Here is a 26,761-nt window from a genome sequence, read left to right on the forward strand (position 1 = left end):
TGGGCTTTAAATATAGGCAACAAAGGCTCATCTCTTTCACAAACTGTCATGCCAATAAAGTTTCTTGAATCATCCTATTAGAAAAGGAGGAACAGGAGAGCAAGGATAAATAAAGAGCAGAAAAAGCAGAATGAAATAAAAATGGGGAACAGAGCAAGATGCCTGAGATCAGACAGCAAATGAGAGTCTAAGCTCTGTCTGGGTCTGTAGAGAAGTGGCCTGACGTCTCTGTACAGTACAGGCAGAAATGACAGGAGTAGGCAGAGCTAAGAGTCATGTGCATACTGATGGAAAAGTGTGGCCAGCCCTGGTGCATAATTATTCATGGTCCCTTCTTCATGGCTTGTCAGAACCCCAGCCTCGGGGCCTGCCCCACCTCTTTCTACTGCAACGTGGCACTGCAGAAACCTCAGGTTCCTTAGGCATTGAGCAGAGAGCATCCAGAGGAAGTCCTCATGAGAGTATGACCTGCCTCCCCTGGGCATTGTCAGCAGAATAAAAGTCTCTTTCCTGATTATCGTCATGTTTTAAGGACCTGAGTCAGTTTGACAGCATTGCTTATGTGCAGGGCTGGTCTTAGCAATTACGGGACCCCTGAGCCCATCCCTTGGCCCTCCTATGTTGACAAAATGGGGCTTAACATTTTTTCTTTATTGAATTTCAAATAAAACAAATCAAACAAAACTAGTACAGAAAAACTGATTCAATTAAAATAATCAGAAATTATTCAGTCCAAATCTGCTACAAATTGGAGTTCTGTTAAAATTGGTATTCCAACAAAAACAAAAACCCTTGTCATATCTAAATTAAAAACAACAAAGCCAAGCCAAGCACTGTGATTGCTCAGGAAGCTGCCTCTGGCATCTAAAAGGGTGTTCCTAAGTAGCTGCCCAGTACATGCCATGGCCACGCACCAACTGCTGCGTCGCCAGAGTGTGAAGGAAATTGAGCAGCTGTGCATATTAGAGCGGTGGTTCTTGATCTTTTTTTCTTTTGCTGCACATCTGATAAGCGACACTTGCATATGTGACACATTGCACATGTGCAAGCAGAGTTACACGTGATATCATAAAACCAAAAAAATTGCAAAGTTTTACATTATTGTGACATAATGGCATGTTCCCTTTGCAAAACGGCACAGAGAGGGTCAAAGTACACCAAAACGTGAAGAACAGCATAACGGGCATCAATGAACAGGGACAAATCTTTGTTCATCCAACATGAGCCCTGTTTCGGCACTCGCGCCTGCATCAGGGGTCAAACAGTCTTGGATAATAAATCAAATCAGGAAAACAATATGTTGCCTAAGCAAACTTGATTGAACATTTAAAAACTCTCAATTTCCAAAATAAAGTGTTGGCATTCTGAGACAAACCACAGGTATATCTCTGTGGCAATTCAGTGAAATCACAGTAAATGTAGATGCCAGGGAATACTCTATTATATTAATCAGAGATCAAAAATGAATGTAAGAACATCAAACAGATGATCCTTGATCCCAAGATCATAACAGGAAACGTCTATTACCAATTTACAACATATGCTCAGAGACTTGAAGCCCTCCTAGGGATACAATCCCTGTTGAAGGACTCACTACCCAGTCACTGCATACATGTAAAGGATTTTAAAATTGTAGCCTTCCCTTTTACTTTTTCCTTCTTTCCCTCCCCTCTTATGACTCCCTCTGGTTTCCTGTACTATAATGTAAGTTAGAGGAATTATTGTTCTGCTTGTTCTCAGTTTTTCCTCTTTCTAGTTAATATGTAAATAATGTATTTCTCTACTGATTTTGTTGATTTTATTATGCTGATACTGGATTCCTTTTTGTATTTGACAAAATTTTCCAATAAAATTTCATGATAAAAAAATTGTAGTTTTTAGATAAATTTCCAAAATTTTAATGTTTGCAATTATCTTCAATGGTCTTTATTTGTAAAACTGACTTTGAGCATAAACAAAAGAGCAGAACACTTATCTCAAAGGATCTTGGAGAGTCCCAACGTGGACCACGTTTCGCTATCTTCGTCAGGGAACCCAACGAAAAACTGTTCTATGTGTCCGTTTTTAGCTGTTAATCAATCGGTGAGTTGGTTTCACAAATTCCAGTATTGCAACAGGGCACCAGAAAATGAGTAGGTTGGAAGGGATAATGGCTATGGATTTGGATAGTGACTGATGTACTATGTGAGGTCTGTGTTTTATCTTCAGCTGTGAGTTTAGTTGTTAATGTTAGGAAATTCTTTTTCACGGAGAGGATGATGGATGCCTGGATTGCCCTCCTGAGGGAGGTGGTGGAGAGGAAAACTGTGATGGGATTAAAAAAAGTGTGGGATGAACACCAAGGATCACTAATTAGAATATGAATGGGCTACCGTTCACCGTCTGACTCTGAATCCCACAAATGAGATGGTTTGGAAACTAAGGTCAGTACCGGGTAGATTTCTAAGGTCTATGACCCAGAAATAACAAAGAAAAAAGACATTTTAATTTAATCATGAAATTGTGATTACGGGGTAGACTGGATTTACCATTCAGTCTTTATCTACTGTCATTTACTATGTTACTATCTCTGGGGGCATGTGAGCTAGATGTGAGGGTATGGAGTGGTATGTAAGAGCACTTGGGATGTGTGAGTTTAGGGGGGGATAGTTGAGAGTATATGAATGTGTGTATGGAGCAATATGTATCTGGGAGAAGGTATGTGGTGGGGTAAGATAGATGTGTAGGGGAATGTAGGCTTATTTCATGGGTCCTGTACTTTTTGGGGCCAATATTCAGCCCTATTTAGATGGCCAGGAACAGCGCCCAGCCATCTAAATAGCACATAGCTGGCTAACTGCCAATATTCAGCAGGATAGCCAGCTATCTCATGATGAATATCTGGCTTGGCGGATTGGCCAGTCACTGGCTTTGTTGCGCAACATAAGCTGGTCACCACCAATATTTGGCGGCTGGATGGCTTAAGTTCGGCAGCCAAAGATAATTGCCTAAAAGGGTGGTGGTATATCTTTTGCCGTGGAAGACTTGGCCGGCTAGCCACTGAATATTAGCATAGCTGTGTCTCGGCTGGCTAAAAATAGACCGGAAATTCAATGCCGGAGGCCAGATATGACATCACCATTGAATTTCTGGTATCGCCACAGGCCACAGAGATTTCCCACATTCTGAATATAAGCCTGACTCTGTTCCATCTTCATGAAGTCTTCCCCCTCTTTATCCTATGACACTCACCCTACCCTTTTCTGCCATCCCCATCTCTTCCCCGTCACCCTCCTTTCATTTCTTGTATTCTCTCCTGCAGCTGAGGTAGGTGCAGGTTGGCATTGTGTGTGTGTGTGACTGGGGCATACAAGTTTGTTTCCCTCTACCTTCACTCCTTGTCCCTCTTCATTCCCTTTTCTAATCCCCCTCCTGCCTGCCATTCACTCAGGAATTCTCCTTCTCTTGCCTTTCATTCTAACACTCTACTTTCCTTACTAGCCCCTCTCACTCCCTTCCTCTCTTATCTTCTCCATCCCCAAGCATTCCCCATTAGTCTTTTCTGTCTCTGGACTTCCCCATTCCCTTCCCTGTGAATAATATCAAAAATATTTAAGTAATTTATTTATTGGTACAAACTCTAAAAATAACATCAATTTACCAAACCAAACATGGCCATGTTTTAGCATTCTGCTTGCATTGAGGGTACATACCGGTACATTTTATTTTTCATATTTCATTGTCTCTTATTTTGTCGCATTGTTGGCATTTTCCCCTCAACTCAGTTCCTCTGTCCGTGCTTACCCTACTCCACCTGATCTTGCTTTCTCCTCCCCATCTAGGGACTCTATATTGCCCCCTACTCAATCCCACAGTCTCCACTTACCCTTCCAAGTTCTCATTCTCACAGTCCTCACTCACTCACCCTCCCCATACTCAGTCTAAATCCATTCTTTTCCTTCGGGTATCAGTCTCCCTCAGATTTATTTCCCTTTTCTAATCTCTTCTTCCTCTCCAAGTTCCTGCTCTTCTACTCACTCTGGGTGCCCCTTTTCCCATAACCAGGCCTTTTTCTTCCACCAGCTCCCATTCTGGGCCCACTCATTTGCTTAAGCTTGCCCCCCAAATTGCCTACTTCCCATACCTCCCCCATCAAATTTGAGCCCCATTTTCTCCCCCTGCTCTCCCTTCTCAGTCACCAAGTCCCTGCAGTCTCCTCTCCAGACATCTGTTTCTCCCTACCCTATTTCCCAGGCCCTACTAAGGGGAAGATTCTCAAAACTTTAACATGGTCATTAAACCGGTTCTAGCCAGTTTAGTGTTCATATATTTTAGTGGAAGATTATCAAAATGACTTACCATGGTCTTTTCCAAGCTGCCTTGCAGTCTCCAACTCTGCCAGGCAAATTTGTTACAATGAGGGCATTAATATTTAATGGAGCACTCCAGGCAATTCTCTGTTATCGCTGGGTAATTCCCTAATCTCACTTTCCTACATTTGGAAGCAAAATTTTCCAGTAGGTCTGAGCTGTCATAGCCTTACTTTCTGCTAAATGCCAGAGCGCTGATTACCATTGATAGGAAAGTAAGATTTGACAGCTCAGACCTACCAGAAAATTTTGCCACCGGCAAGCAACTCCCCCGACAGTGGGAGAGATGTCCAATCCCTCCTGCTGCCAAGCAACCACCTCTGGCAAAGGGAGGGATGCCAACTCCCTCCCCCCTGTCGCTGTTGTGTCCTCGATGACTCCACGATGCCTCCGATGACCCCTCCCACCCCCCTTACCTTGTTTATGAAGTCTGTCCGGATGGATGCCTAACTCCTCTGGCCAGCAGGCCTGCTTCTTCAAAATGGTGTGCCTTCCCCTCCCCGGCGCATCCTCGGATGCACTGGGGAGGGGCCTAGGGCTCTGATTGGCCCAGGTTGCTTAAGGCTCCTATTATGGGAGGGGCCTTAGGTGTCCAAGCCAAACAGAGCCTTAGGCCCCTCCTCAGTGCATCCAGGGAGGGGCCTAATGCTCTGATTGACCCATATGCCTACGACCCCTCCTGTAGGAGGTGTTTTAAAAGCAACCTGGACCAATCAGAGCCCTAGGGCCCGCCCTGGCGCGTCCCAGGATACATCAAGGAGGGGAAGGCCCATCATTTTGAAGAGGTGGGCCTGCTGACTGGAGGGGGTAGCTATCCCTCCAGCAGGCTTTTGTAAACAAGGTTAGGGGGGAGTCAGAGGTAGGGTGTCGAGGGGGTTGCTTGGCAGTGGGAGGGAGTTGGCATCTCTCCTGCTGCCAGGTGGGGGGTGTTGGGGGTTGTTGCATGGTGGCGGGAGGTTGTGGGTATCTCGCATGCTGCCGGGGGGGGGGTTACTTGGCAGTGGAGGGAGTGGACATCTCTCCTGCTGCACATTTATTCTGCACATATCGTTATCACCAACAATCAGCACATGCAAATTTAGTGAGCCTCTGTGACTTTCCATGAACCTTATTTGCATGTGCGTTTTTTAAAGAATGACTTGTCTTTTTGAAATTGTTACAGTAGCGTACAACTACTAATATATTTGTTGAAGTTTGCATCGTTTATTGACCACTTAAGTGATTAAAGTGCAATGATTGAACAAAAAAAGCACAGCTTATGGGGTATCAACTCTGCTCGTGATTTTTTTTACCATCCAATTGGTCCTGAGCACTTTTTACACTTTGGAGAAAGTCCTCAGGCAGATAGAAACATAGAAAGATGACGGCAGAAAAGGGCTATAGCCCATCAAGTCTGCCCACTTTACTGACCCACCCCATTAAGTCTGAGTACTAATGACCTAGTTCCTTAACTCGACCCTCGTAAGGATCCTACTAGGGCATCCCATTTATTCTTAAAGTCAATAACGCTGGTGGCCTTGATCACCTGCTCTGGAAGCTTGTTCCAGTGATCTACAACCCTTTCTGTGAAGAAATACTTCCTTATGTCACTATCGAATTTCCCTCCTCTGAGTTTGAATGGATGCCCCCTTGTGACCGAGGGTCCCCTGAGAAAGAAGATGTCTTCTTCCACCTCGACATGTCCCGTGATGTATTTAAATGTCTCAATCATGTCCCCCCTCTCCCTGCGCTCCTCTAGAGTGTAGAGCTGCAATTTGTTTAGTCTTTCTTCGTACAAGAGACCCTTGAGCCCCGAGATCATCCTAGTGGCCATCCGCTGAACCGACTCAACTCTAAGCACGTCTTTACAGTAATGTGGCCTCCAGAATTGCACACAGTACTCCAGATGAGGTCTCACCATGGTTCTGTACAGTGGCATTATGACTTCAGATTTGCGGCTAACGAAGCTTCTATTGATACATCCCATAAGTTGCCTTGCTTTGGATGAGGCCTTCTCTACTTGTTTGGCGGCCTTCATGTCTGCACTGATGATTATTCCCAAGTCTCTTTCTTCTGAAGTCCTAGCTAGTGTTTCTCCATTTAAGGTGTAAGGTTTGCATGGATTTCTGCTACCGAGATGCATAACCTTACATTTCTTAGCGTTGAAGCCCAGCTGCCATGTCGAGGACCAGTTTTCCAATGTAAGCAGATCCTGCGTCATACTATCCTGCAGATTGCTTTCACTTACTATATTACATAGTTTGGCGTCATCAGCGAATAGAGTTACTTTACCCTGAAGCCCTTGGGTCAAGTCTCTTATGAATATGTTAAAAAGGAGTGGACCCAGGACCGAGCCCTGTGGCACTCCGCTGGTCACCTCCGATGTCTCAGAGAGGGTGCCGTTGACCACCACCCTCTGACGTCTTCCACTCAGCCAATCTTTGACCCATGCAATTAGTGTCTCACCTAACCCCATTGATTTCATCTTGTTTAATAGTCTACGGTGTGGGACGCTGTCGAAAGCTTTACTGAAATCTAAGTACACTATGTCCAGAGACTCTCCCGAGTCCAGCTTTCCTGTTACCCAATCAAAGAAGCTGATAAGATTGGATTGGCATGACCTACCCCTAGTGAATCCATGTTGACTAGGATCCCTTAGATTCCCCTCATCCAAAATCGTGTCTAATTTACATTTAAGTAGTGTTTCCATGAGTTTACACACTATTGATGTGAGACTCACTGGTCTGTAATTTGCAGCCTCCGCTCTGCAACCCTTTTTGTGCAGAGGAACGATGTTAGCTGTTTTCCAGTCCAGGGGGACTCTCCCTGTACTTAAGGAGAGATTGAAGAGCATGGTTAATGGTTCTGCCAGGACATCGCACAGCTCCCTGAGTACTCGTGGGTGCAATTTGTCTGGTCCCATGGCTTTGCTTACCTTGAGTCTTGACAGTTCGCTGTAAACATCAGCTGGTGAGAACCCAAAATTCTGAAATGGGTCTTCCTTGCTTGGCTTTGCTTCCAGCTGTGGCCCGTGTCCAGGTGCCTCGCAGGTAAAGACTGAGCAGAAGTAATCGTTCAGTAGTTTGGCTTTTTCGGAATCTGTTTCCACATAAATCCCATCTGCTGTTCTAAGACGTACTATCCCATTTGTGTTCTTCTGCCTGTCACTAATATACCTGAAGAAGGATTTGTCCCCTTTCTTAATGTTCTTTGCTAGAGTTTCTTCAACTCGAAGTTTGGCCTCCCTGACTGCTGTTTTGACCGCTGCAGACCTTGTCTTGTATTCAATTTTAGCTTCTTTCTCCCCGGTGCGTTTGTATGAAAGAAATGCTCTTTTCTTGTCCTTGACTAAGTGTGAGATCTCATCAGTGAACCAACGGGGTTTCTTCTTTCTTTGTTGTTTATTTACCGATTTTATGTAGCGGATAGTTGCTTCGTGTAGTGTCCTTTTCAGTGTTGACCACATAGCTTCCACATCATCCGTTGTTTCTTGAGCCTGTAGCGTCTGATGGACGAAATCACCCATGCTTGCGAAGTCAGTGCCCCGGAAATTGAGTACCTTCGTTTTTGTATGTGATCTAGGGAAGCCCTTTCTAAGGTTGAACCATACCATGTTATGGTCACAGGCTAAGGAGTGACAAATCACCAGGTCCGGACGGCTTACACCCAAGGGTGTCAGGCCAACAAAATGGATATATCTGTCTGAGATTGAATTTAGCCTACACACTGCAAGATACAGCTGAACCTGCTTGGTTGGTGGTCGCATTGTGTGTTACCTTATTACAAGCCTGGCCTTGAGTGTAGGCAGCTGAGAAGGGGGCAGATGATGGAAGTGGAGAGAAGGGGGAGGGAGAAGAGGCAGATGATGAAGTGGGGGGAGAGAAGAGGGCAGATGATGGAAGTGGGGGGAAAGAGGGAGAAGGGGCAGATGATGGAAGTGGGGGGAAAGAGAGAGAAGGGGCAGATGATGGAAGTAGAGAGAAGGGGGAGAGAGAAGAGGGCAGATGATGGAAGTGGGGATAAGGGGAAGATGATGGAAGTGGGGAGAGAGAAGAGGGCAGATGATGGAAGTGGGGAGAAGGGAGAGCAAATGCTGAATGGAAGTGGAGATAGAGAACACATACCGGATGGAAGGAGGGATAAAGAGAAAGGACATATTCTGGATGAGGGAAGAAGATAGAGTTAATGAGATAGTTGAAGGGTGAAGGAAAGGGGTGGCATGCTGTGGGTAGACATAATGAAAAGAGGGAAACTGAGGACTGCATAGTAATAAAGAATTTAATTTAGATGGAGGCAGAAAATAAAGAAGGAAGACCAGAGAAGGGGAGAGAGAGAGGAGGGAAAGAGATGCCAGAGAACGGGGAAGGAGACAGAGATATCAGATCTGAGTGGAGGAAATGAGAAGAGAGAGATGCTAAAAACCACAGGGGGGAGGGAGAGATGAAAGGAGAAAAATGCCAGATCATGAGGGAACAGAGTGAAGATGATGGATGCCAGACCAAAGGGGAGGGGGGGTCTAGAGGAGAGATGGCAGGGGGAGACAGACAGTTTCTGGAAGGGACAGACAGTGGATGGAACGGGCAGATGCTGGATTGAAGAGACAGGGCAGACACTGGAAGGAAAAAAGTGAAAAGAAGATAAAGCAGAAACCAGAGACAAAAAAGGTAGAAAAAAATCATTTTATTTCTATTTTGTCATTAGAATATATCAGATTTGAAATATATATCCTGCTAGAGACATAACTGGGGACTGCAAAGCCCAGGCAGTGCTTCTTTAGCTTCCAGCTGGCTTAGGGCTCTCTCGGACCAGGGGGCAGTTGCCCTAGTTGCACTCCCCTAACACTATTCCTGTCATGTGTGACTGCAGTATTCTGTTAGCATGATATTTCTGTGTAGCATTCTATAATAATTTGGCTTGTTCAGTTTTCTTGATAGTAGAGGGGATATATGTGAAGGGGAGGGGAGACAGGGGTTTTGTTGGTCCTTGCTCTGTATATTTATATTTATAAAATGACAATTGTACAGAATATTGTTTCTTTTTATACTTTAATAAAATATGTTCCATATAAAATCATAACTGAGACTTGTGCGGATGGGATCAGATGGTTTGTGGGGACCGAGCTTGCGGAGACGGGGTGGAAATGTGTTTTTTTTAATTTCAGTTTTAGTAGTTTGCTGGTCCACAAAATAATTCTTTTATTTCTTCCGGTCCACGGGTGTAAAAAGCTTGATAAAGACTGCTCTAGAGCAGAGTCGGCAGCTGCGCTGAGGTGCAGGAAGGTCCCCCGATGACTCGTCTGCCGGCTTTGCTCCGGAAGAAGTAAGTTATGTCGGAAGGGGTGGACCCAGCAGACGCAGTCATCACGGGTCCTTGCCGCAACTCCCTGCGTCTGCCGGGTCAACCCCCTCCGACGTAACTTACTTCTTCCAGAGCAAAGCCTGGAGTCATCGCGGGACCTTCCAGCACGTGACTGCCGACTTTGCTCCAGAGCTAGTAAGTCGGAGTGGGGTGGACCAGCAGTCAGCAGCTACAGTCATCGCGAGAAAGGAGCAGGACTGCTGGAATGAAAGAGTGGTGCAGGGAGAGAAAGGGGGCAGGGTGGTATGGAAGGGTGGTGCTGATGGAATTGATGTACAGGGAAAGGGGAGAGAGACATAAAGGGGAAGGATACTGGATGGAATTGGATCGGTGGGAAAGAAAGGGAGCAGATGCTGATTGAAGAGGGGTGGATGGAGAGAGAAAGGGCAGACATTGGATGGTAGTGTGGCGGGTAGAGGGGGAGCCTATGCTGGATGGAAGTGCAGATGGGAGAGATAAGGGAGCAAATGCAGGAAGGAAATGGGAGGAGAGAAAGAGGGGAGCAGACAATGGAAGTGGATAGAGAGAGGAGAAGGTACTAGATGGAAGGGGTAGAGAAAGAGGGCACATGATGGAAGGAGGAGATGGGGGACACATGATGGGGGGAAAAGGATTGGGTTAGGGAAATACTGGAGGGGGTGAGGGAAAGAGGTGGTGAGCTGTAGGTAGACAGTAAAAAAGGAAATTGATGAGAGGGTAGTAAGAACGTAATCTAGATGGATGCAGAAAATAAATTGAAAAGGAAAATGAGGGAAGAAAGGGATTGCAGAAGAGAGGTGTGGAAGAGGGAAGGAGAGGAGAGAGATGCCAGACCAATGGGGGTGAAAGGAGAGATGGAAGGGGGAGGCATACAGTTTTTGGAAGGGGCATAGAAGGAGAGAAGATGCCATATAGGGACAGAGAGATGGCAGACAGTGGATGGAAGGAAAAGAGTAACAAGAAGATGAAGAAAGCAGAAACCAGAGAAGAGAAAGGTAGGACAAAAATTTTCTATTTATTTTTTGCTTTAGGAGACATGTGTCACTGTTTCTGAGGTGTTGCATTGTATGCAGAGTCCAGCTTCTTGCTGGTTCAGTTTAACCTTTGTCTATGTATTTCTATTTTATCCCCCCTTTTACAAAACTGTGGAGCGTTTTTCAGCGCCAGCCGTGATGGTAGCAGCTCTGATGCTCAGAATTCCATGAGCGTCAGAGCTGTTACCACCGTGGCTAAAATCCACACTACAGTTTTGTAAAAGGGGGAGGGGTTAGTTTGTGATGACATTCCATACTAGGCGAAGGTGTTTTCTGTGTTCTGTGTGTTCGAAAGACATGGTTTTCTGTTAAGATTGAGGGTGTAGGATTGATCTGTACTAGTCTGGCTTGTTTAGTTTTACAATGGGTGTATTGATGTTGTACTGCTCACTGTAGTATGTAAGATGCTGCCTTTTCTTAGGTACTCATGTGTGACATGTGGCTTGTTACTAAAAATCATGTTTTTCGTACAGATGGGGGGGTGCCAAAAAATGATGGGCCCTGGGTGTCACATATGCTAGGTACACCACTGCAAAATCGTAATATTATATTAAGACTTTGTGACATCATGATAGTTCAAACCCCCCTTCCTCCCTCATCACACATTGTCACAATCCCTCCCCCCACCCGATACATGACACCATTTATGGATAACCCCTTGTGGGGCGGCACTCCACTCTTCATTTGCATTAGCAGCAAGCAGGTCAGCCAACAAACATGTAGCAACCTGACTGGAACTTTAACGTGCTTTCAGATCTGACACAGGCTGCTAAAAAAATGACCAAAAAAAAAAAGCATTGCTAGCCTATAGTGTGTCAGAAAAATCCTCAGTAAATATGGTACATATAAAAATCTTGAGAACAATTTTTTACTGAAAATGAACCGTCGTCTGTGTACTGATGATGTCATCAGTACACAGACGGCCCCAGTGAGAAGGCCGCGGAGCAGCCTGTGAGTGCTGCTGGCCTATGCTCCTCTGCAGCAAGGTATTTGTGGGCGCGGTCAGCGGGGATCGGTTGGGAGGGAAGGATGGAGGGTCATCAGTGGTTCGGCTGCACAGCAGGGGGTTCTGCTGCAACAGGGATAGAAAGATGCTGCAGAGGGAAGGCACAAGGGGATGGGTGAGAGGGGAGGAAAGATGTTGCACATGTGGGGGAAAGGGAAGAGGAAGAATTGGGGGGAAGAAGAGGACGGGAGAGATGATCATGTTCATGAAAAAAAAAATAAGCCCTACCCGAAAATAAGACCTAGTGCCTTTTTTGGGCCCCAAATGAATATAAGACACTCTTATATTCGTGGAAACACGGTTTTAGAACTCTGGTATGTGTCAAGTTGGAATAAAAACTTCTATCGTAAACTTGTACTGAAATAATGGCAAACTCAGTGCAAACTGTAACCTGTTAACTGTATACTGTACTAAGGGGCTCATAATCAAAACTTTTAAAATGTCCAAGACCTACCTAAGTCAGCACTTGGACATCCTAATAGCAGGGACGTCCAAGTGCTGATAATCAAAACAAACTTTCTGGACGTTCAGCAGCACTTCTAAGATGCTGCGCGTCCAGCACTCAAAGGGGCAGGTTGGGTGTGATACAGACAGGAATCAGGCGGGCTTACCACAGGACGTCCTGAAGCAATAATCAAAGCTTTTCCAGGACATCCTAGGTGGAACTTAGTATATGCACCACAACTATGATACAGCATGCCTTCGGTCCTAAGAGGAGTGCCAACTCTTGATAAATTCAAGAGCTCCCTGAAGTCTTTTTTTGTATAAAGACGCCTGTGAAGTTGAAGTTACATGCTTCTCTTTTCTTAAGGAAAAGAGTCTTAAGATTTGAAGTCAAAGGAGGCTATAGACATTTCCCCCTGTTGACTCATTTGTATTTTCCCATATTTGTTTCTTTTATATAATTATTGTAGTTCTGCCCCAGTCTGATTTTGTCCATATTTTTAACCTGTAATAACCTTTGGGTTTTTTTGTATCATGTATATCGCTTAGAAGTTTTATAAGCGATATTATCAAATTTTAAATAAACCTGAAACCTGACCAAAGTAAAACAGGTCTAAGTGCCCCGACCAAACTGGCAAGATGACCACTGGAGGGATTAAGGCATTGCCCCCTCCCCCTTAATCTTCCAGTGGTCACGACCCCCTCCTGCCACCCAGAGATGGGGGGGGGGGAAACAGCACATTGAGGGCTTGCCATCAGCTGATCGTGGCAGAGGAATCCCCATCAGCTGAACCAGTTTCAGGGATTCCTGTTGGCTTAGCTGATAGGGATTCCCACTACCAGGATCATCTGAGCCACGGAGCCCTACATACCTCCCTTGACATCCCGCATTCCCCCCACATCCCTCCCACATTTGTGGACCCACGACATCCCTGGACACCCCCCGTAACTTCCAATGACAAATTGGCAGGAGGGAAGCCCACTCCCTCCTGCCTACAGGGCCGTGTGCTAAGAATGATTGGCCTTCCCCATCCCGATGCAGTGGGAGGGGCCTAAGCGTCCGGGGATATCGGGGAGAGGAGTGTAGGGCTGCACAGCTCAGCTTATCCTGGCAGGTGGAATCCCCATCAGCTGAACCGGTAGGAGTCCCCAAAACCAGCTCTGCTGATGGGGATTCCTCTGCCGCGCTCTGACAAGGTAGTTGGGTACGTCTACAAAACTTGTTTTTGTGCATTTTTCATGTGAACGTTTTTAGTTTTGAAAATGGCAAAAAAAGATAGACGTCCTAAGGATCAAAACTTGAGTGTGTACTTCCTCCTGTAGCAAATTTAATTTTGTAGTATTATCCTGTAGCAAGACTGTAATATTATTTAATTTGTCCATCAGTTGCTCAAATTCAGATGTCTCCTTCGGTAGGGGGATTTTAGATGGGGTTGGCGGGTCAGGCTTGAGCCGCTTCGCATTTCCCCCCGCAGCAAATGCAGTCTCCAGCTTTGACTGCCTTCCTGAAGCCATTCTTAAACCTGTGATACTTAGCAAGCAAATTTGCTCATTTTTGAAGAAAAATCTCTCAATTTACTCCAAGTAATCAGCTTAATGGTGCACATGGAGGAGAAGCTGTGGAATCACATGACCATCTTGGCAGCAGGCAATGGAGATACAGGGGATTCCTTATGCAGGTTGGGAATATAAGATCTCTGCTTATGAAGATGATATCTTGCTTCATTTAAAGAATCCTGAATCTACCATTCCGCATTTACTGGAATTGATAGATAGATTTGGTAAATAATCTGGATACAAAATAAATTGGAGCAAATCGGAAGTTCTTCCGTTAAATGTGCATTATGTTAAAGGACTATTTGATTCATTCCCATTCCTCTGTAAGGAAGAGGGGATAAAATATTTAGGTATCATGATTCAAAAAACATTGGAAGACATGATGACAGTAAATGAAAAATCTTTATTGCTGAAAGTCAAAGAAATGTGTGAGCATTGGAACCCGTTACATCTTTCTTGGTGGAGGAGAGTCCAAACTGTCAAGATGATGATTTCGCCTATAGTTTGCTACCAAATGAATATGTTGCCAGTTTATTTTCAGGGGTTCTTTTATAAGAAATTGAATGGAATTCTCACTAAATTTATTTGGCTGGGTAAAACTGCTAGAATAGCTATAGTATCTTTGCAAAAACCAATTGTGGCGGGTGGGGTAAATTTCCCAAATTTTTATAGATACCATCAAGCTTTGATTATGCGGCAGAGTATGTATTGAATCCTTCCTGAAGTCTTGGAGCATCTTCCAGATTGACTTTATTTAGAATGGCAACTCAGGTCCCCATTACGATTATGTCATGTGTTGAGTATCAAATTACCCAGAATTTATAAGGACAATAGCATTCTTTTTACCACCTGGAAAACCTTAAAATTTATTGATAATTTAACATCCGTACCAGTACAACAACCCACGTGTCAATCCTTATGGTTGAACTCCAAGATTCAAATTGGCGAGTCTAAGATCCTCTGGAGGCATTGGCTGCAGGCAGGCATACGTACATTAGATGATGTATTAACAAATGGGAAAATGCTTGACTTTTCATGACTGCAACATTCATTTGGTATTTCAAAATCTCAAGCATATAATGGTTTCAGTTGAAGCAGGCCATTCAGAAGGGGTTTCCTAAGTGGCAAAATTTAAAAACTCAGTATAGCCTGTGGTACAAATTATCTGATTTTTTTGAACAGAAAACCAAAAACTAGTCTAGAAGACGTTTGGAGCATTGAGATTAAGCAGCAGATTTCTGCTACTCAATGGCCACGGATTTGGTCTTGGAGGACGAGGTGTACAAGAACTTTTTGGACCCCAGTTCGTTTGCAGAAGTTAGATAGTTCTAAATCTAATAGATGCTGGCACTGTCATCTCGAAATAGGGACTCTGGATCATCTGTTGTTCTATTGTCCTTTGATACTCAATTTTTGGAAGTCGATATGGGGACATATTAATAACATACTGGTTTCATCCATTCCATTAACCTACGATGTAGTCATCTGTGGGACGTTATTGCATATTAAACCACCTTTAGATCGGTATAAATGCCGGCTTTTCCTTATAATGACCGGGATAGCCATGCAGATGGTTACTCGCAATTGGAAAAATTGGGATCGCCTTACTTTTACTTTTTGGTGGGCGAATTTATGCTTATGCTATAAGTATGAGAAAATGAACGCTGACATGTTGGGGAATAATAAGTAATTCAGATAAGTTTGGAGTCCATTGACGCTTTTTGTTACTTCGATATAGTTGTCTTTCACCCTTACTTTTTCTTTAGATTCATGCACACATCCAGGGCAGGTAGGATGGGGGGGGGGGTGCTATCTCTTTTGTTTAATTCCTTGATAGAATGTATTGGAAGGGAGGGGGGTTGTTCTTTTTGTATTGTTATTGAATGATTCTAAGTGCTTACTCTGATTATTAATGTATGAGTAATGCTCCGCACTTTCATCTTTATGCTCTGTGCTTTACATCCTCAAAACATTTCACAGAGCAAGTCATTCAGGCTGGGGTACTGGGTACACCAAACTTTATAGAAACAATGATAAGAGGAATATCTTGATGGCATGAAGTTTTGTATGAGCATTTCATGTTTTTCTGTTTAGAAATCCACTGCTCTTCTCATTTTTATCTTTGATTCCTAATTTCTATACGTTGTACTCTTCCACCCAAAGGAGACTGGTTAACATATTTCTCTAAATTGATATAGTACAGTTACGTTAAATGAATTTGTTCATCTGCAGAGCTTTTGTTAATGTATTGTCTGTGTTTTCTGTGGTCTCTCTAGTCCACCAGAGGAGAATCCAAAGTGGTATACAGCTATTCACAAAATAAATCAAATGAATAATTAAAAATAAACATAAGAATGTAAGAAATGCCATAAAGAGACAGACTGAAGGTCCATCAAGCCCAGTATCCTATTTTCAACAGTGGCCAGTCCAGGTCACAAGTATCTGGCAAGATCCTAAAAGAGTAAAAACAAATTTTTTGCTACTTATCCTAGAAATAAGCAGTGGATTTTCCCAAGTCCATCTTAATAGTGGTTTATGGATGTTTTTTTTAGGAAATTATCCAAACCTTTTTTAAACCCTGCTAAGCTAACTACATTCACCACATTCTCTGACGAATTCCAGAGTTTAATTACACGTTTTTTTATTTATAACCCACTTTTCCCAAAGCGGCTCACATACATAATAAAAAATACATAAAATATATATAAAACAGTCACACAAATAAGCGTGCAGCGCTTATACCGATACAGCTATCTTAATGTCCATACTTCATATGACAAAATAAATGCCTCTTCAATAGCTTCTTAAACCTAATGGGATTCCATTGCTTTCTAATGTACAAAGGTAGGAGATTCCATTCCTGAGGTCCCCTACAAGAGAACATAGTCGCACGTGAGGAGTTCAATCTCAGGTCCCTTATAGATGGCACAGACAAATTGCCATGATGAACAGAACGCAATTTTGACAAAAGAACATAAGCATGAATAGTTGAGAGAATAAATATTTTCTCCAGTTTGTTTTAAATTGACTACTTAGTAGCTTCATTGCATGCTCCCTAGTCCTTGTATTTATGGAAAAATGATATGTTCAATTTCTCACAGTTATTTCTATTAAAGCCATTAAATGTATTTTGCCTTTACTTTTTTATTTACCCTTGTAAAATCATATCCACAGGTATATGCTAATAGGTGTATTTCCATAATTTTTGTACGAGCTTCCTCTTTTTAAAACCATTTTCTAGTATAATGAAACAGGCTCTGAAAATACAGCGTAGCATATGTACTAGAAAGTGAAGTTACTCACCTGTACCTGATGTTCTCCAAGGACAGCAGGATGCTTATTCTGACCGACGGATGCCTGATGCAGAGACCTGAATATGTACAGTGTATTCTAGAGGAAAGGAAGATAGGGGTTTCTACTGCAGGCCAGCGAGGTACATGCTCCAACACTCATAGAATTCCTGTGTGTCAGAGCGTTTACCTTGCTGGCCTGCGGTAGAAACGCTTACTGTGTTTCAAGTTTTCTTTATTTTTAATATACCGTTTATTATACAAGTATCTAAACGGTTAACAATAAAATAGAATATAAAAATTTTAAATAAAAGCATCCAAATGGTCACACGTAACTGGAAGAGCAACGACAGACTTAATTACACATTTTGGTGGGCAAATGTGTGTAGCACATATAAATATGAGAGAATGAATGCGGAATGTTTGGGGGTTTAATAATTCTTTTAATAAAGTGTGGAGCCCATTGCATACATTTGTTACCTCACAATAATGGTCATGTATCTCTCCTTTTATTAGATTTCCTTACACATCCAGGGTGGGAAATGTATTTTGAGGATTAAAATTACTTAATTATAATATTGTAATCACATCATATGTCTTGTTGTATTAATAATTGGGAGGAGGGTGGGAGAAAATGATTGTTTTATGTATTACTTGTGTAGTTAATAGTGCATTTTATGCAGTGTTTTATGTTCAATTAATTGTATTTCACTGTCAAAGTTTGAAAATCAATGAAGATTTAAAAAAATAAAATAAAAGCATGGCTAAGCTAAAAGGAGGGAAGCACTTACACATATACATACATGATACGGAAGGGAAACAAAGGGAGAGGAAAGTTATTAAATACATCAAAATGGAAAATAAAAAATAAAGGCAGGCAAAAAGGGGAGGGAAAGACAATTGGTAAGGGATGGGGGGGTCGCTTCAAAAGAAGTGTTTTGGTTGCCACAGAGGTTTTACATAAAGAAAATTATAAAGCACTTGCACTTTTGAGATATAGGAAGAATTCAGCACGAAGCACGGTGCACTTTAAACCGTTTGAAAGAATTTAAAAAAAAAAGCTTAAACAGTATGAGCTGATGAGGAGATTACCACATAAAGCTTATCGCTATGAAAGACATTTGATGTGGTGGAGTGGTGGGACTGAAGCTCTAAAAAACTATATTAAAAAATATTTAAAAATTTTGGACTATTTAAAGAGTTTTGTATACGTGAGAGTATTTTTTATATACATTTTTCCTTTTCTGTACGCTGAGTAAAGGAACTGGGAATTTTTGTAATAGAGGATAGTGTACCATAGTTGTGGTGCATATACTAAGTCTCGGCATGTAAGTTCCACCTAGGATGTTCAGTTGTAAGCCTGGCCGATTCCTGCCCGTACCACAGTTCCATTGTGAGCCTGCTGGAACAGATAGGGAAAATACTTAAGTGTAGCTGATTTCTATTCAGTGTATTGTAAACTAATTTGGGTAAATCTCTTCATGAAAAAGTAGTTAATAAATCCCAATAAATAAATAAAGATGTTTAAATATTTGCCAAATAATATACCAACAAATCATTTTCAGATACAGGGAAGCAATAGAACTAGAGGACGGTGTCAGGTCAAAAGCGCGCCGGGACAAAGGCACGCGCAGACAACTGAGCGCAACGCGGAGGCACGTGCCGAAGAAAATGACTGTTTTAAAGGGCTCCGACGGGGTGTGTGTGGGGAGGAACCCCCCCACTTTACTTTATACAGATTGCGCTGCGTTGTGGGGGGTTTGGGGGGGTTGTAACCCCCCCCCCCCACATTTTACTGAAAGCTTCACTTTTTCCCTAAAAAACAGGGAAACAGTTAAGTTTCCAGTATAATGAGGGCGGTTACAGCCCCCCAAACCCCCCACAATGCCGCCGCGATCTGTATTAAGTAAAGTGGGGGGGGGTTTCCCCAACAAAACCCTCGTCAGAGCCCCTAAAAACACTCTTTTTCTTTGGCACGCACTTCTGTCTTATGCTCAGTTGTCGACGTGCACCTTTGTCTTCGGTGGCTTTGTCTATGAACCCTAGAGGACATGAATTGAGGATGCCGGCTGGTAGACTGAAGAGTAACGTCCATAAAGTACTGTTTCACAGAGAGGGTAGTGGATGACTGGACCGTCCTCCAGGGGGAGGCGGTGGGGGTCAGAAACAGTGACAGAATTTAAAAAATCAAAGAGAATCCCTAAATAATATCAAAACAAAATGACCTTCATGCTCTAAACGGGGCATAAAGGGATGGAATCTGCATGGAGCAGCAAATACAATTCTGCTGCCCACAATTAGTGTGAATCACCATTTAGCTAGAGGCTATTCCATGCTCAACAAAGCTGTATGAATTTGAAGATTGAATAGTTGACCCAAGTATTTTACAAATGAGGACCAAGGGCAGAGCATGGATGAAAAAAAACAATTGATAACCCCTGAATTTGGATGAAATGGTAGGGTGTATATATTTGAAGATTTGAATAAGTTGCTCAATTGTGGGACTAGTGCTTTCACAGCAATCTTGGTGTAGTAGCATGAGCAAGGGCGGGCCTGGAGCCTTGAAAAACCACAACCATTATAAAGTTCTCTCCCGTGGCCTATTTTATTTATTTATTCAATTTTCTATACCGTTCTTCCAGGAGAGCTCAGAATGGTTTACATGAGTTTATTCAGGTACTCAAGCATTTTTCCCTGTCTGTCCCTGTGGGCTCACAATCTATCTAATGTACCTGGGGCAATGGGGGGATTAAGTGACTTGCTCAGACCTAACACAGTCTGTTTCGGTTAAAAATAGCCTTCCTCAGGGGTCCTAAAAAATTGTGTATATGCAATAAGTGTAAACACAAATAAAAAAATTATGAGGAAAAGTAGAAAAAAATGATGTGAAAAAGAGTCAAATGCTGTAACAAAATTAATTTGAAAGTGTGATAATAAAGATGGGTGAATGAAAGAATAAATTGAACACACGAAAAAGTGCTTGAAGAACCCTCCCCCCCCACAAAACGTGGGATCTCTTGGAGAGAGAAAGAGATAATGGTTACTGCGGATGGGCAGAGTAGATGGGCCATTTGGCCTTTATCTGCCATTATGTTTCTATGTAAAACTTAATATATGCATTCAATAATGTTGATATGAACAAGTGAAAGAAGTATATGAATGAAGAGTGAAAAAAGAATGATTGTGAAAATAATTCCTTTGTGGAAAATGAAAAAAATGTGATTGTAAAACTAATCATTCCTGTTTGAAAAGGTTAAATAGAAAAATGCATACCAAAAAATGACAACTGTCTTAATTAAGTTGTAAAATAGAAACCATAATTGGCTGCGGCGGTAACAGCTCTAATGCTCATAGAATTCCTATGAGCATCAGAGCTGTTACCACCACGGCCGGTGCTAAAAATCACGCTACTGTTTTGTAAAAGGGGGGATATGTGAAGTTCTAAAAAAGCAAACAAATCTGGAATAAAGTCAGTATGGGGACAGATTAACCTCATACTGGAATCAACAATCCCTTTGACGTATGAGGCAATTAGATGTGAAACATTGCTGCATATCAAGCCTCCTATGGATCGCTACAAAGGCAGGCTTTTCTTGATTATGACAGGGATTGCTATGCAAACGATAACCCTCAATTGGAAAAATTATGACCGCCTCAACTTTACATTTTGGTGGGCCAGTTTATGTTTAGGTTACAAATACGAAAAGATGAATGCAGATATACAGTGGTGCCTCGCATAACGAACGCCTCGCACAGCGAACGCTGCGCACAACGAACTTCATGTCTTGCTTCCTACAACGAACTTCGTTTCACACAACGAAGTCGCCCGAGCTGCATCCTTCCGCGCAGGCACTACGCTTAACTGCCCTCTCTCCGCCTGGCTCCCTGTGCAGTGGCGGACCGTCGGCTCGCAGGGGCCCGGCGCCTACTGCTGATGCGTTGGGGGGGCGGAGCTACTCTCGCCGCTTCCCCGATGCTAGAAAAAAAAAAATGAACAGTTAAGTCCCAGTTTTTGCCGCTGAGACTCTGCCCTCTCTCACTGTAAAATTAGACTCTACTTAGTCTGTCTTTAAATTTAAAAAATGTGTGTTGTTTTAAAAAACAATTATGTTTTTAGATGTATCTAAATAAAAATAATAACAAAAAATTTATCTTTTTTTATGTCATCTTAGCATATTTTATGCTACAGAACAAATTATTTTTTTTAACATGTATTGTTATGGGAAAACGCGTTTCACATTACGAACTTTTTGCATAACAAACTTGCTCCTGGAACCAATTAAGTTCGTTGTGTGAGGCACCACTGTATTAGGGAATAGCAAATTATTTAAATTGGTTTGGGGCCCATTGACATTCTTTGTTAATTCACCATAGTTGTCTTTGTTCAATTTTTTTTTTTGTTTATTTATATACATGTCCAGGACGGGGTGGGTGGGTGTGGGGGGGTGATATCTTTCTGGTTCATTTCTTGATTAAATTGGTGGATGGGAGAGGAGGGATATTTATTTTCTTATTGTTATTAATGGAATTTAAGCAGTGGTCTCAAACTCGCGGCCCGGGGGCCACATGCGGCCCGCCAGGTACTATTTTGAGGCCCTCGGTATGTTTATCATAATCACAAAAGTAAAATTAAACAGTTTTTTGATCATGTCTCTTTAGCAATAAATCACAATATTATTATTAAGACTTAGCCAAAAGGAAAGATTTATAAACTATAGGAGTTTTACCTCATGCAAAATTGTCATTTCTTTAATAAGACATTAATTATATTTTCTGAGGCCCTCGAAGTACCTCCAAATCCAAAATGTGGCCCTGCAGAGGGTTTGAGTTTGAGACCACTGAATTTAAGTGCTTAATTTGTTATTAATGCATATGCAATTCATGGCACTTTGTATTAGTTTTGAAAATTAATAAATATTTATTTTTTTTAAAAACCCCCAAAACAAATCTGGAATAAAAAGGAAAACTTTAATTACAATAAAAAGATTTATGATATGCAAGGTAATGGAAAGCGCCAAAGAAATAATATGAAATAATATATTTATACCTTTAAAAACAATGGGTAGATCAATGTCACGTGTGAAACAGTCACAGCTGATTATGGCTATTTAGCATACATAGGGCTCCTTTTAATAAGCTGCGATAGCGGTTTTAGCGTGCGCTGAATTGCCGCGTGCTAGATGCTAGCGCCAGCATTGAGCTGGCGTTGGTTCTAGCCACATTGCGCGGGTTTGGCGCGCACGGCAATTCAATGCGCGCTAAAAACGCTATCGCAGCTTAGTAAAAGGAGCCCATAGCGACAGAAAAGTAAATAAATGCAAAAATTCCGTTCAAAAGAGAAAACAGACGTATGGAAAGGCAGGAGACGCAGAAGATGGACGAAATGAACAACCCAAGACAAAACAATATGCTTAAGTAGATCATAACTAGGCAAAGCAAACTCATCTATTAAAATGTTTACTTTGACAGGTAAGGGCACTGCTTTACCCACAAAGCTGCTTTTGTTTTATGGACTTGAAATTTCCCTGGGAGAGTACACTAACTATTACCCAATAGCTCAATACAATCAAATTAACTTCAAATTTTACTTTCAGGTCCGTTGAGTCAGCAAAAACAACTTGATTTATTTATTCCACCCTATGCCTGCAAAAGCTTCTATACTAGAATGAAACACATATATACATACACATAAATAAACATATACACAGTGTGAAGAGGGAGGCAATCTAGGTAATTTGCTGGGTGGGCCGAGCCCAGGGGCAAGACTTGACTCTCACAGTCAAACATGAGCTCAGCCTAGTTTTGTTTCACAGCAAATAGTAGGCAGGGGCCGGTCCTGTGACTCTGACTCACAAGAGACTCCTGTCCAGGTAGGGTGGAGCTCAGGAGCTGGGATGAGAAGAGGCAGCATGTTGGCTACCGTTTCCCCAGCAACTTCTCCTGGCAGAAGACTTGCATCTAGGATTGATATTTGGAGGCGATGGGATCCTGTGTCACCCAGGCATGCAGGTTATGCGCAGGGGATTATATATCCATATATATACAGAAAGAAAGATAGATATATTTATAGGTACATTTAAAAATACGTCTAAACCTGTTTCAAAGCGCTGCAGTCCGCTCCTGCCCCAGCTCCTTCTAACTATCTGTTTCACTTCTTAAAGTATCGTGCTGGAGGGGTGCACAGCTCCTTTCCCTCCCTCAGGGTCCATGTGGGGTAACTCTTGTTTCCCTCTGCATTTGTGTTTGAGCAGTCTCTCTGCTGCACTAAGGTTTCCATCTTTCCCTGGGACCCCTGCCGTGTAGTTTTGAGGAAAAGGTCACTGTCACTATACAAAATGGCTGCTAGCCAGTCCTCTTCACTAGCTCTCCTGCAGTCCTATTGCTGTCCTGCTTCGAGGGCTGCATTGGTCTAGGCCGTGGTCGCCAGTTCAAGTTGCGTCCCTTTCTCAGGACCCAGCGTGGGCACCTAATGCGTGTACGTGTACTCACTGCAGGATAAAAGAGAAACAGGGCATCCATCTTAAGCAGCTGCTCTCGGAGCCAGTAAAGGTTTTAGGCGGCCTACACACGCCTTCAGTTTTGGGTGCCCCTCTTCCCTATGAATTAACTTTCAGGTCCCTAAGTACATTCTGAAATTAAATTCCGTAATCAAGATCATCCCGACACCACTCCTAGAACAAGCAAGTATAAACAGAATTGAATGCCATACTTTTATATAGGATAATAAACTATGGCAAGTTGTTAACCTAATATGTTTATATCACTAAAATGGGCAGCCAATGATGAAGCACCATGTAATTCTTCCCGCAGTTGCAAACTAATACAGCGGTGGAGTGGTGTGGGCTGAGGCTTCCTTTGAAGATAAATAAGAAACAGGGTTATATCAGAATGAATCCAGACCATACTTTTATATAGGGTCATTCCGTGTCAAGCGATCCAGAGATCCCCACTCGACCATCTCAGAAATTGAAGACATTTTTACAGAGACCTCTAATAAAGATATCTAAAGTTTTGGGGCATGGTCTCAACTAGGGCCAGAATTAGGGGCCCCTTTATATGGGCCACTTTTTTGTATCTGTAGAAGATGTTTAACCAGGGCCCTCCTTGAAACTGGACCAGTTGACAATACATATATATGAATGTGGTGACAAACAATTGGGTTTTTAGCTGTTGAAACCGATCAATACATTGCCACAACTGACCCACATTTTAACACCAGCTATGCAGAATGTCATTGCTCTGGCGTCTGCATAATAACCTTACTTCCTTGAGGTCCTTTATGATCTGTGGCTGATGCATTTTATTACACCATTGTATATGTTGTAAATCAACCACATATATTTTTAATTTGTGACATATGGTTTCAGGACAGGAATGAGGTCATTAGCAGAGCTGTAAGTGTAGGTCTGCATACTGAAATAGCAGAGAGTGCTGCACAGCAGAAGTGAGGTGCATTAGTAGAGGGTGGGATGAGGGTATTCATACTGAGAGAGGGGTGCAGTGGGTCAGGACCAAGGTGCATTGCTGGAGATATGGGGGATAGGGGCTCTCAATATTGTTTTTACTCTAGTTAGCATTTAAATAGATCTTTTTTAATACCAAAGTGCTCATGTATAGATGTATTATTTTCGTATAGTTTGACCATTCCCCCAGGTTTCATAGTTTCTCTGGTTGATCTAACACCTCTGCTCTTCTCCCTTTTAGAAAGCTCTTCTTGAATTAAGCAAGACACAGAAGCAAAACATTAACCTCACTCCAGCACACGTCTGCATCAAATCCAGCAGGATTCAGATCATCGCCTCCTTTCCTCATCCAGAATGGAGAAAGATAATTCCACCATGGAACTGGAGAAAATGGGAGAGATGGATGAGGACCAGATGTTGAATGGAAGCAACTCAGAAAGCTTTGACGTGGAAAAAATGCGACTGGAAGATGGGTAAGACCCCAAGGAAGAAGGTTTCTGTGGCCAGCAGAGTGTATTGGTACCTTTATCTCTTCTTATTACTGGCAGAGCTGGTGCCAGGACACTGAATTCTGAATTCTGGTGGATCCTCAGTTTAAGGGGATTGAATTAAGTTGAATCTATGCGTGGATACATTTTTGTTGACTTAGCATATTTCTTGACTAGCTTTCAGAAAGTAAAACTTCGTTTCTCAAGTCAGAATAAGAAAAAGACAATGAACCCGTTTTTCAAAGCAATTTAGTTGACTGCAGACTGGTTAAATTACTTGGGGCCAGCCACTAATATTCAGCGGCACTTAAGTGGTTAAGTGCCACTGATTATCACAGTTAGTGCTGACCCCAAAACTGATTATGTTGGGGGCGTTCTGGGGGGACATGTGGCCACTTAAGTGCTGATATTAAGGGGCTCATAATCGAAAGAGAAAAACGTCCAAAAACCGGCCTAAGTTGGCACTTGGACGAACATTTCTCAAAAACGTCCAAGTGCCTATAATAAAACTGGGTTTTGGACGTATTTCTAAACGACCTTCATGGTGCAGCTCAACGTCCAAAGCTAAACGGGGCGTTTCGGGAGGCGTGTTGAAGGTGGGAGTTGGGCGGGACGTGGGCCGGCTTAGACTTAGTCATACAGCATGTATAACCGAAAGTTTAACAACAGAGCCTAGACGGAACTTGGACGTTGTGACTTAGACCAAGTAAAACATGGTCTAAGTCACAAAAACCCACCTAAACTCACCAGATAAGCACTGCAAACAAATAACACAGACCCCTACACACTACCCCAGTGATCACCAACCCCCCCACCCCCATAAAAATTTTATTCAGAACTTTAAAATTCAGCCTCCAGACCATCATCACCTGGCCGCCTGGCATAGGAAAGCCTAGTCATCCAGCCCAAAGGCAGCTTAAGTGGGGTGGGTTAGGGAACCATAGAGAAGAGGACCCATGCTCATAAGCCCCTGTAATCACTGCATTGTTACTGAAACATGTGCACTGCCCTATACACCCCCAAAACCCTTTTTGACTGGCATGTAAGTGGCTCCTGCAGCCATAAGGGCTATTGGGGTGGTAGATAAGTGGGTCTAGGGGATTCTGGAGGTGGTTTGGGGGACTCACCGTCACCTATAAGGGAGCTGTAGTGAGGAGAAGCCATGGCACCCTTTTTGTGAAGTTCACAGCAGTGCCCTGTAAGGTACCCCACTATTTAGGTGCCATGTCTGGGTGTTCAGTCCATCACTTTGCAGACCCCTCCCATGTCCAACAGGGCTTGTTCTAGACATTTTGGACTTGGATGAAAAGTTGGACGGAAATGTGGTATAAAGATGGACGATTTAGTGGCTTGGACGATCAGATTGGCAGGACGTATAATTAGACGATTTTCGAAAGTAAAAAAAGGTTGGACGTGTCTTTCGAAAATGTGTCTTAAGCTCTTTTTAACTTTGGACGACTTGCGAGATGGAAGTAAATGGACTTAGACGTCCCTTTCGATTATGCCCCTCCACGCCTTTAAGCGGCCAAGTTTACTGCACAAATGGGACCACATAATAGTCCGTCTTATTTTTATGCTGTGATCCTCGGCTGCTTAAATGCTGAATAACATAAAATTTTATTTATATACTGCAGTACCTTACAGATCAGTGTGGTTGACAAAATAAAAGAGACTGAATAAAGTGAAGTACGATAATTTTCTAAAATACAGATAAAAGTTGATGAAAGTCAGCATCCCAGCTAGCTGCTTTGAATGACAATAGACACTGAAAATATCATTTAAATAAGAAGCCTTTTACAGAAGGAAAAGCGAAT

At 42.7% G+C, this 26,761-nt stretch overlaps 1 protein-coding gene across 3 annotated transcripts in view; it reads left to right on the forward strand.

Annotated features, from left to right (window-relative positions):
• SLC38A5 (solute carrier family 38 member 5) overlaps positions 1–26,761 on the forward strand; it is a 196,580-nt gene that overhangs the window by 106,698 nt on the left and 63,121 nt on the right. For all 3 annotated transcript variants that reach the window (XM_033923471.1, XM_033923489.1, XM_033923481.1), the window contains one exon: positions 24,701–24,932. In XM_033923471.1, the coding sequence (XP_033779362.1) occupies positions 24,814–24,932 (119 nt within the window). In that variant the 5' untranslated portion in view covers positions 24,701–24,813. The remainder of the gene's footprint in view (positions 1–24,700; positions 24,933–26,761) is intronic.

Source organism: Geotrypetes seraphini, chromosome 1 (genome assembly GCF_902459505.1).
Source record: "Geotrypetes seraphini chromosome 1, aGeoSer1.1, whole genome shotgun sequence".
NCBI classification, from domain to species: domain Eukaryota; kingdom Metazoa; phylum Chordata; class Amphibia; order Gymnophiona; family Dermophiidae; genus Geotrypetes; species Geotrypetes seraphini.